This window comes from Hyalella azteca, unplaced genomic scaffold, assembly GCF_000764305.2.
Source record: "Hyalella azteca isolate HAZT.00-mixed unplaced genomic scaffold, Hazt_2.0.2 contig14337, whole genome shotgun sequence".
NCBI lineage: Eukaryota > Metazoa > Arthropoda > Malacostraca > Amphipoda > Hyalellidae > Hyalella > Hyalella azteca.
The window spans coordinates 9,982-21,621 of NW_025944227.1; the positions used below are offsets into that span (position 1 = coordinate 9,982).

The 11,640-nt window shown below is 41.3% G+C and overlaps 1 protein-coding gene across 1 annotated transcript; it reads left to right on the plus strand.

Annotated features, from left to right (window-relative positions):
* Nucleotides 1-701: 701 nt before the first annotated feature.
* Nucleotides 702-11,640, plus strand: LOC108664491 (eEF1A lysine and N-terminal methyltransferase). Its single transcript, XM_047884032.1, has 12 exons — nt 702-899; nt 1,346-1,468; nt 3,565-3,781; nt 4,926-5,047; nt 5,847-5,949; nt 6,663-6,779; nt 7,761-7,903; nt 8,970-9,157; nt 9,388-9,617; nt 9,874-10,009; nt 10,381-10,509; nt 11,263-11,640. The coding sequence occupies exons 1-12, from the start codon at nt 808-810 to the stop codon at nt 11,550-11,552; spliced, it is 1,890 nt and encodes a 629-aa protein (XP_047739988.1). The 5' UTR covers nt 702-807; the 3' UTR covers nt 11,553-11,640.

The following is an 11,640-nucleotide window of genomic DNA, read 5'->3' on the forward strand; positions in this document are numbered from 1 at the left end:
TTTGAATTTCTCTGCACTTCCAACACTAGAGATGAACATTTTGGAAACCCATGGCCATAGGAAAACGTAATGGCCTTGGGGAGACCCATGAGTTATGTCGAGGAATGAGCGAGCGTTTTTGGCCACACGTTTTCTTCGATCTTACGTCCCTCCTTGATGGCAGAGCAGGAAATTATTAGGGCGAAAGAGAACCTCGAATTTATTCTTCGTCGAATATATATTCTACGTCTGCAAAAATGAGCAAAATTTGTACCAAAATGCGGTGCGCAAAAAAAAAAAAACGTGATAGACTTTCAAGAACCGGCAACAGGCCATGGGCCCATTTATTCAATGCCGACACTTCTATTCTATTTTATGCTAGTTTAACCTGAATTTGAATATGTTTACGTAAAATGCTCTACCTGGGGCCGTATTATCAGAAGTTCGTAAGTACCCAAAATTGACTTACGAGTGGCGTTGCTATGAATCCGTAATACTAGCAGTGGTATTATAAAAACATTTACGCGGGAAAAAAATTTAGGCTTTTAGCTAAGACTTGCGTACGAAAGTTTTGATAAAGCCAAAATTAGGGTGTATTTACGTACCACAGAACTTTTTTGTCGTAAGTACAAAAAGTTACGAAGTTTTGATAATCCGGCCCCAGGGGCCACTAATATGTTAACGGTACTTCAATGATTGTATCTATGGTACTAACCTAGTGGATGTCGTTACTACAATGATAGTACAAACTTATTTGCTACTTCAACATCTATAGTATGCCAGACACTGCATAAGGCGGGACGAACTGAATATTAAGTGAACAGAAAAATGAGTTTACTGCCGAAGGATTCAAAGGAGTTTGGCAGCAAGGATTACTGGAACAGCTTCTTTGCCGGCCGTGGCTCGGATACTTTCGAATGGTAAATAATATATAATAAAATTATTATTTATTAGCAGCTCAAGTAATGAAAAGTAATAAATAACTCCCTTAATAAATAATATAATTTTTTAAAAATGAGACCGGAGATTGAACCACCAAGAGACAATTAGAAATTAAAAACCACCATGCATGAGACCGGATTGATTGATAATGAAATTATAAATGATTAATCAATAGTGATTATACCAATAAACTGTTAGTCATTTGATACTCTATGTTTTTATTTATATGTGATGCTGTCGATAGTGAAAGGGTTTAGCGTGCAACTACACAAATGAATGCTGTTAATATGTGATAGTGCAGTACACGGTGGCAGGCTAGTGATAGTGCAGCACGCGGTGGCAGGCTAGTGGTAGTGCAGCACACGGTGGCAAGTTAACAGGTGATAGTGATAAGTTTTTCACCATCATTTAACGTGGTCTGCAGGTACGGCGAGTATGCAGACCTGTGTGGTCTGTTGCACACATTCATCAGACCCGCAGACCGTCTGCTTGTTGCTGGCTGTGGTAACTCCACTCTCAGCGCAGACCTTTACTCCCTGGGCTACAAGTTAGTGCTGGTCTATTTACTATAATTTACTACTATACTATACGTCACTACCATACACTACTTACTATTAACGATACAAAATGGGCGAAAAATATTCATTGGTCTATAGTACTACTATACTGTACTACTATACTATACGCCACTACCATACACTAATTGCTATTTACGATACAAAATGGGAGAAAAATATTCATTGGTCTATAGTACTACTATACTGTACTACTATACTATACGACACTACCATGCACTAATTACTATTCACGATACAAAATGAAATAAAATTATTCATTGGTCTATAGTACTATACTGTACTACTATACTATACGTCACTACCATACATTTCTTACATTTACAATACAAAATGGGAGAAAAATATTCATTGGTCTATAGTACTATACTGTACTAGTGTACTACTATACTATACGTCATTACCATGAACTAATTACTATTTATGATGCAAAATGGGAGAAAATTATTCATTGGTCTATAGTACTACTATACTGTACTACTATACTATACGACACTACCATGCACTAATTATTATTTACGATACAAAATGAAATAAAATTATTCATTTACACCTTTATTCGATTGTTTCACTTGATTAAGATGCTTCCAGTACTTCTAGGAACTTATCATGACGTTGTTGACGTGATTATAAGATCATGATAATCATGAATTGATAATTTGATTTGTACATATATTTTACTGAATGTATATAATTGTCGGTTAAGAACCCGTTACACGGCGACCGTAACAATACCCGCTACACTGCGTCTGTTACAATACCCGTTACACGGCGCCCGTTACAATACCCGCTATACTGCGCCCGTTACAATACCCGTTACACTGCCCGTTACAATACCCGTTACACTGCTCCCGTTACACGGCCCCCGCTACACTGCGCCCGTTACAATACCCGATACACTGCCCGTTACAATACCCGCTATACTGCGTCTGTTACAATTCCCGTTACACTGCCCGTTACAATTCCCGTTACACTGCTCCCGTTACACGGCCCCCGTTACACTGCGCCCGTTACAATACCCGCTACACTGCCCGTTACAATACCCGTTACACTGCTCCCGTTACACTGCGCCCGTTACAATACCCGCTACACTGCGTCTGTTACAATACCCGTTACACTGCTCCCGTTACAATACCCGTTACACTGCTCCCGTTACAATACTCGATACACTGCGTCTGTTACAATACCCGTTACACTGCGCCCGTTACAATACCCGCTACACTGCCCGTTACAATACCCGTTACACTGCTCCCGTTACACTGCTCGCGTTANTACCCGTTACGCTGCGCCCCATACAATACCCGTTACACGGCGCCCGTTACAATACCCGTTACGCTGCGCCCCATACAATACCCGTTACACGGCGCCCGTTACAATACCCGTTACGCTGCGCCCCATACAATACCCGTTACACGGCGCCCGTTACAATACCCGTTACGCTGCGCCCCATACAATACCCGTTACACGGCGCCCGTTACAATACCCGTTACGCTGCGCCCCATACAATACCCGTTACACGGCGCCCGTTACAATACCCGTTACGCTGCGCCCCATACAATACCCGTTACACGGCGCCCGTTACAATACCCGTTACGCTGCGCCCCATACAATACCCGTTACACGGCGCCCGTTACAATACCCGTTACGCTGCGCCCCATACAATACCCGTTACACGGCGCCCGTTACAATACCCGTTACGCTGCGCCCCATACAATACCCGTTACACGGCGCCCGTTACAATACCCGTTACGCTGCGCCCCATACAATACCCGTTACACGGCGCCCGTTACAATACCCGTTACGCTGCGCCCCATACAATACCCGTTACACGGCGCCCGTTACAATACCCGTTACGCTGCGCCCCATACAATACCCGTTACACGGCGCCCGTTACAATACCCGTTACGCTGCGCCCCATACAATACCCGTTACACGGCGCCAGTCACACTACGCCCGTTACCTTATACGCCCGCTACAACACCCGTTACACTGATCCCATTACACTATACGTCCGTTACACTGTACGCCCGTTACAACACCCGTTACACGGCGCCCGTTACGCCACCAGGAGCATCACGAACGTAGACGTTAGCGAGGTGGCGGTGCGACAGATGCGCGGACGCTACGGGACGTCGTGCCCTGACATGGTGTGGTGCCACGACGACCTCACGGCCTCCTCCCTGGACACGGCCTCCTTCACGGCCGTGCTCGACAAGGGCACGCTCGACGCCATCTTCACCGACGACTCCACGGCCGTGGTCCAGACCGTGCATAAATATCTGTCCGTAAGTGCGCTACTCAGGAAAATATTGAGAGACTTTGTCCTAATAGCGATGCAATAAATATCTGTCCGTAAGTACGCTACTCAGGAAAATATTGAGAGACTTTGTCCAGAAATATCTGTCCGTAAGTATGCGCACACTCAGGATAAATTGTGAGACTTTCTCCTAACTCCACGGCCGTGGTCCAGACCGTGAATAAATATTTGTCCGTAAGTGCGCTACTCAGATAAAATTAGAGACTTTGTCCAAGTAACGATGCCATAAATATCTGTCCGTAAGTACGCACACAGTCAGGGTAAATTCTGTCCGTATATAAATATCTGTCCGTAAGTGTGCGGCTACTCGGGAAAAATTGAGAGACTTTGTTCAAAAATATCTGTCGGTAAGTACGCGCACACTCAGGATAAATTGTGAGACTTTGTCGAAATAGCGATGCAATTCTCGTTCTTGTGTGGGTCATCCTGACGCAGTTTTGCCCGAAACAACGACGTACCAGTGCTACACGCAGGGAAGTGTGTCACTATTTGGATAATATAACCATCAATTTTTTCTTGGTGGGTTCTAATGCGTAAGATATTTAATTTAAGGTACTATTTAGCATATTATACCTTTTAGCTGCGGAGTATTTTAAACTAATAATATAAGTATATACCTTACAGGAGTTAAAGTATTAATACAGCACTTGTAGGTGTTTGAGTGGTTGAAGGTTTATTTTACCTATTCAGGTTTTATAATCAAGTAGGTATTGTAATATCATGTAGGTTTATAGGTTGTAATATGATGTAGATATTGTAATATCATGTAAGTTTAGGTTTTAATTTCATGTAGGTATTTTGCTGGCCATTCGAGTATCATTGAGGCATTTAGTCTATATTACTCTTACCTTTTAAGTGGTTATAGGGGATTAATACCTTGTAGATTTTAAGGTATTAGCACCTATTAGGTACTGACGAAGAAACTCCCGACGTTGTCTTGAACTTAAACTATAAATAGAATATATAGAGGCTGTCTCTTATACACATCTAGATGTGTATAAGAGACAGGTGTTGCAGGGGGTGTAGGGTGTTGCAGGAGGTGTTGGGTGTTGCAGGAGGTGTTGGGTGTTGCAGGAGGTGTTGGGTGTTGCAGGAGGTGTTGGGTGTTGCAGGAGGTGTTGCGGCTGCTGCGGTGTGGAGGACGCTACGTGTGCGTGTCGCTGCTGCAGGAACACATCCTGCAACACCTCCTGCAATGGAGTCACAGCCAAGGATGCATCACGAGGATCTGCAGGTGCCTTATTTGTTGTCCGGTGTCAATCTTATTATTTTCATTATAATAATAATATAACATTAAATCATTTGTAATCGAGACATAATATTCAATAAAGGTGATAGAGATTGATGGAAAATACTAGACCTGAGTCAGCGTCTGGAAACATCACGTGATAGATCACGCGATCAGGACCTTAGTAGTGGGCGGAAGCCGTGACTATATAAAAGCGCTGGGAACCTTAGTAAAGTTCCTTCAGTAACTAATGAGTGCACCGCGATGTAACGCGCGTTAGAGTTACTGCGACCCAACAGTCGATGTCTTAGTTCAACCTGTATTGTATCTCTCATGTATTACCACGCCGTATCAAGATAAGTTCTCTAGACATGTGGTGTATCTTATTCATCCCTCACGCACTTAGTCAACGAATCCTTCGTTCCTATAACTCTGGAGGCGCACAAAAGTGTGTTTTACATTGTAATTATGTTAAAATTATTATAAATTAATAAGTCTAATATACCCAGATATGATATATACCCTTGATGAGCCGTTTGAACAGGGAATAATATTTCATCATTTTTGTAATTCTTGTACGTTATTTATTTTATATTTGTCTATATTTTCATATTTGTATTTGTTTGGAAATGTTCTTTGAATGTTTGGAAGGTATGATGAGTGGTTAAATTTATACATTAAAATATGGGTTAAATTTTCATTTTATATTATCTCTATTTATTGTATGTGAGACTGTTTTTTGGTGATATATTATATAATATAAAGTTATAAAATGTTATTGTTAAATAATGTTTACGTTGGGCAGATGCGTGGAGGCCGAGGAAAGCACAAAGAAGCAAGGGAGGTTTACACTGCCGGTTTTCGTGGTGGTCTGCACCAAACTCAGACCAGTGCCTGGTGTTATACCAGTACGTGACACTAGTGCCTGGTGTTATACCAGTACGTGACACTAGTGTCTGGTGTTATACCAGTACGTGACACTAGTGCCTGGTGTTATACCAGTACGTGACACTAGTTCCTGGTGTTATACCAGTACGTGACACTAGTGCCTGGTGTTTTACCAGTACGTGACACTAGAGCCTGATGTTATACCAGTACGTGACACTAGTGTCTAGTGTGACACCAGTACGTGACACTAGTGTCTAGTGTTATACCAGTACGTGACACTAGTGCCTGGTGTTATACCAGTACGTGACACTAGTGCCTTGGTGTGACACCAGTACTTGACACTAGTGCCTGATGTGACACCACTACGTGACACTAGTGCCTGGTGTTATACCAGTACGTAACACTAGTGCCTGGTGTTATACCAGTACGTGACACTAGCGTTTGGTGTGACACCAGTACGTGACACTAGTGCCTGGTGTTATACCAGTACGTGACACTAGTGCCTGGTGTTATACCAGTACGTGACACTAGTGCCTGGTGTGATACTAGTGCCTGGTGTTATACCAGTACGTGACACTAGTGCCTGGTGTTATACCAGTACGTGACACTAGTGCCTGGTGTTATACCAGTACGTATTTCAGTACAGAATGCTAGTTGTGTTAATCACTGTATTAACGTGTTATAATATTGAATGTTATATTCTCCCTTGTATTAATTTGTGTGGCGCCCCCAGGTGCTTGAGAGCTGCCTCGGGGGCGGCGCCCCCCAGCGCGTGTCGCCCGAGGAGCTGCAGCAGGAGGTGCGCGCTCTGCAGCAGTACAGCGCCGCCACTCACGCCCTCCTCAGGAAGGTAATATAATATAAATATAAATATTTATATTTAGTTTTAGATGGCAGAATTTGTTGATTTATACGCGTGCGATTAACGACCAGAGAATAAGTTGATTTAAATTGTCAAAGAGTCGGACAATTCTTCAGATGACGTTGGTAGATCGAAAGGCATATATCAGGAAGTAGCTTAGTTTATTAACGACGTAAGCCTCATCGTCTCTACGAATTGGACGCCTGCTACCACTTTCTTAACTACCGGATTTGGCTGAACTTTGAAATGATTTTCAGAGTGATTTTTTGATTCAAAATTTTACTATAGTATCCTATTTACATATATTATGTACTTATTTCCACCAGAATTTCAATATTTAATGCTCTTTGTAACTTGAAAATGAATGTTTGTTACATTCGAAACGTCGTTAATAAACTAAAACTACTTCTTGATATATGCCTTTCGATCTACCAACGTCATCTGAAGAATTGTCCTANGTACAGCGCCGCCACTCACGCCCTCCTCAGGAAGGTAATATAATATAAATATAAATATTTTTATATATTTATATATAAATAATTAATATATATTAATTTATTTCATATATATATATATATATATATTTATTATATATAATAAAATAAATAAATAAAAAAATAAAATAAATAATAAATCTATTTATAAAATAAATATACATATATAATAAAATAAATCTGATCCTAGGAAACACTGAATAAATGCTGTAATGTAGCTAATGCTTCTTATTTGTTATATTTTAGAGTGATGGCTGGGATATTATTCCTACCGTGAGCTCAAGGAGTATGTCCAAAATTTTGTCAAGCATTTCAATGTGATCGCTGGGATTTTATTTATAGCGTGACGCAAGATAGAGTTTCTTCGATGAACATCCCTAGCAATTTAGTGAGATTGCTGTTAAAAGTTTTACTGCATCGCGTGATTACTAGAAGAATTTCATATAATATTTTAAATTTAATCGTTGGTTTACAGGTGTCGTTGGGTGAAGAGGCGCGGCTGGAGCTTTGCCACGCCAAGACGGGCGACCTGCGCTACGTGCTTTACATCCTCGATGCTCCGACGTCTGCTGCGCCTCCCGCCCTTCCTATGGGCGTCTTCATCGTCCCTCAGCGCAGGTTCGGCTTTTAGGAATCCGTTTCAGGCAAAAAACTAAATTAGTGTTGACTGATTTTAAAATTAAATCCAATATGCACCTTGACATATACGATTCACCTTGACGCTCCGACGTCTGCTGCGCCTCCCGCCCTTCCTATGGGCGTCTTCATCGTCCCTCAGCGCAGGTTGCCGCCTTCAGGAATCCGTTTCGCGCCAAAAATCTAAAATTAGTGTTGACTGTTTTTAAAATTTTCGCGCCAAAAATCTTGAATTGGTGTTGACTGTGTTTAAATATAAATCTAATATGCACCTTGACATACCCTCAGCGCAGGTTGCCGCCTTCAGGAATCCGTTTCACGCCAAAAACCTTGAATTAGTGTTGACTGTTTTTAAATTTTCACGCAAAAGCTCTAAAATTATTATTGACTGTTTTTAAAATTTTCGCGCAAAAGTTCTAAAATTAGTGTTGACTGTTTTTAAAATTTGCACGCAAGTTTTAAAATTAGTGTTGACCATTTTTTTAAATTTTCGCGCAAAAGTTCTAAAATTAGTGTTGACTGTTTTTAAAATTTTCGCGCAAAAGTTCTAAAATTAGTGTGTACTGTTTTTAAAATTTTCGCGCAAAAGTTCTAAAATTAGTGTGTACTGTTTTTAAACTGTCTCTTATACACATCTAGATGTGTATAAGAGACAGACCCATTCCCGTTTTGATGCCCCATTCCCGTTTTGATGCCCCATTCCCGTTTTGATGCCCCATTCCCGTTTTGATGCCCCATTCCCGTTTTGATGCCCTATTCCCGTTTTGAAGCCCCATTCCCGTTTTGATGCCCTATTCCCGTTTTGATGCCTCATTCTCGTTTTGATGCCCCCATTCCCGTTTTGATGCCCCATTCCCGTTTTGATGCCCCATTTCCGTTTTGATGCCCCATTTCCGTTTTGATGCCCCATTCCCGTTTTGATGATACATTCCCGTTTTGATGCCCCGTTCCCGTTTTGATGCCCCGTTCCCGCTTTGATGCACCATTCCCGTTTGGATGCCCCATTCCCGTTTTGATGCCCCATTCCCGTTTTGATGCCCCATCCCGCATTCCAGGTGCCGTTCCTGACAGCAGGGGGTGACGTGGGCTCGGTGCGTCGCGTGTGTGGCGGGGAGAGCAAGTATAGCGGCAAGTACGTCGTGGAGGACGTTCAGGGTGACGAGGGAACGGCCTTCCGACGTCTCATATTCTTGAACAATCCCAACGCCATACAGTCTGAAGTGCGACTGCTTAACGGTGCGCTCACTGCTATTAAATATTAACACGTCCAATAGTTCCTTCCCAGAACTATTAGACACGTTCAAATAGTTCTGGGAAGGCCGTTCTTGATACATTTTCTTTCATCATCAGTTCTTAAGTAAGCATTCATCAAATATTGTGCACCCAATATGACTAGTGAATTTATTTAGGAAGAAAAATTTCAATATGGTCTGTTCAGACGAAAAGATTCAAACTCTTTCCAACAGCGTCAGTCGACAGCTCGTCTCAAAGCAACAGCAAAGGAAAGAAGAAGAGGCAGAAGAACCCAGGGTCTGAAGTGAACGAGGCCCCCACACTGGACCAACATTACCTGTCATGTCAGCATCACCTCGCAATGGTGGGAGGTCTGGGACTAGTCCATTGTCGCGGTCGGGGCATGATATTGGGACTTGGAGGCGGACCTCTTGCAACTTACATACACCAACATTTCCCTAAGGTGCTTGTATACTTATTAACGCTCAAGATTATCTATAAATATATATCTCGAATTTATGTATAATATAAGTAATGGCAATGATGATACATCGTGTTCCATTAAACTTTGTGACATGTTGTGCAATGTTTGACTTATAACAAACGAGAGCTGTACGCGTTTGATTATAGCTTAAGTAAGCCTAGAACGCTCATTTCCTTTCTATTATTACTAGATCCTTCGCACTAAAACAAAATTAAAAATATTTTGTTATTTACAGATAATCATGGACACAGTAGAACTAGACGAGGCGATGGTGAAGGTAGCGAAGCAATGCTTCGGCTTCAAGACGACTCCAAGGCTGACTGTTACAGTTCAAGACGGTCTCGAATTTTGTGAAGAAAAGGCCAATAGTGGTGAGTGAGGCCATAAATTAGGTAGGCTAATAATAAAGTAACCGAGCTCATTGTTGAAATTTTTCTTCTTCTAGCTAAATCAAGTTGACTTGCTTATTTGTAGATTTTTCTTTCTTTACTATGATGATAACACATTACTGCATTGTAGCGTAAAATATTTATTTAATTACAAATTATTGGAGGCATATTGACCCTAATTAAAAAAATTAAATTATTTTTAATATTTAATATTTTATGTCATCAGTTCATGCCACATTACTGCATTGTAGTGTAAAACATTGAATTATAAATGATTCGAAGAATATTGACCCTAATTAAATACATTTAAATGATTTTTAATACTGAATTTTTATGTCATCGGTTCATGGCAGGCACGGTTTACGACTTTATCTTGATGGACGTGGACTCTAAAGACGTGAGCGTCGGCATGAGCTGCCCGCCACAGGAGTTTGTGACACTTGACTTCCTGAAGATCTTGGCGGCGTGTCTACGGCCGGGAGGTGAGGGCTGGCATGGGGGAATGCTGCTCATGGGGGTGAGGGATTGCAGGGTGATATTCAACCCACAAATATAGAAGTTCATAAACAGGAACAGCTCCAGTAAGATGCTTGGCCATTCCAACCCTAAAAATGGTAACACTTGTATGCTATAGGCAGGCTCCGTGTCCAAATAAAGAAAGAAAACCCACACAAGTGTAAATACACTCGTACTAATAGGTAATTTTTGCCGATGTACGTGATAGATAATTTTTTGAAATCTGGGATTCTGCCTACTCTTGTTGAGAGATGTCTACGATCTCACTTAGGAATTCAGTTCGTAAAGATTTTTAGCAAGTACTCGGTACCAGCAAGCTTTGAACCATTTTTAGGAGAGGAAAGAACGAAGATGAACTGCTTTAATTTTGATAAGTCACTAGGAATAGGTAGAATTTCATACCTCAGTGTGAAAAAGTTCATTATTTGAAATAATATCATCAATATTAATTGCCACAGTTACAGGCATAACTTGAACACGATGTGTTGTATTACAAATTTTTAACGGTATAGACTAGTTAATATCTCATCACAGATTTGTTTTATATATCTGTACCCATGGTGATCATGAACCATAAAATTGAAAATCTAGGGGGGAATAAGTTTTTTTATTGTACTACCGAGTTCGAACTATGGGTTATTTTATTCTATGGGAACTACCGAGCTATTGGCTTTCCATTCTACCGAGTTTTAAACTGTTTTTTTCATTGTACATTTCAGGCTTAGCCATACTGAACATGGTGTGTCGCGACAGTGGCGTATGGCAAGACTGTGTTGAGAGGATCAAGTCGGTGTTCGGCGATATAATCTGCCAGAGCATCCCGCACGAGGTCAACAGGTTGCTGCTCTGCATCAAGCCTCAGGAAAACCATCTTGGTCGACCTGGAAGTCAGGTTCTTGATGGTCTCCGCAGCAGCCTCGCTTTAGTTAATAGATTATTGAGAAGAAAAAATAGCAAGGAGGATGCCATAGACATTGATGATACTATGAAGAATATCGTTATACTATGATTAAGAAACTGACGTCAGTATTGGTGGTAGGATCTTACTTCTTACATTCAGGTGTTTGAACAATAAATATTCATAAAATTTAATACAT

Excerpts from the sequence above, each read along its gene's own strand:
- LOC108664491 (XM_047884032.1), top strand. The coding sequence starts at position 808 with ATGAGTTTACTGCCGAAGGATTCAAAGGAGTTTGGCAGCAAGGATTAC. Across the intron at positions 900-1,345 it reads GGCTCGGATACTTTCGAATG|GTACGGCGAGTATGCAGACC; the intron begins GTAAATAATATA and ends CGTGGTCTGCAG. Across the intron at positions 5,048-5,846 it reads TGCATCACGAGGATCTGCAG|ATGCGTGGAGGCCGAGGAAA; the intron begins GTGCCTTATTTG and ends TACGTTGGGCAG.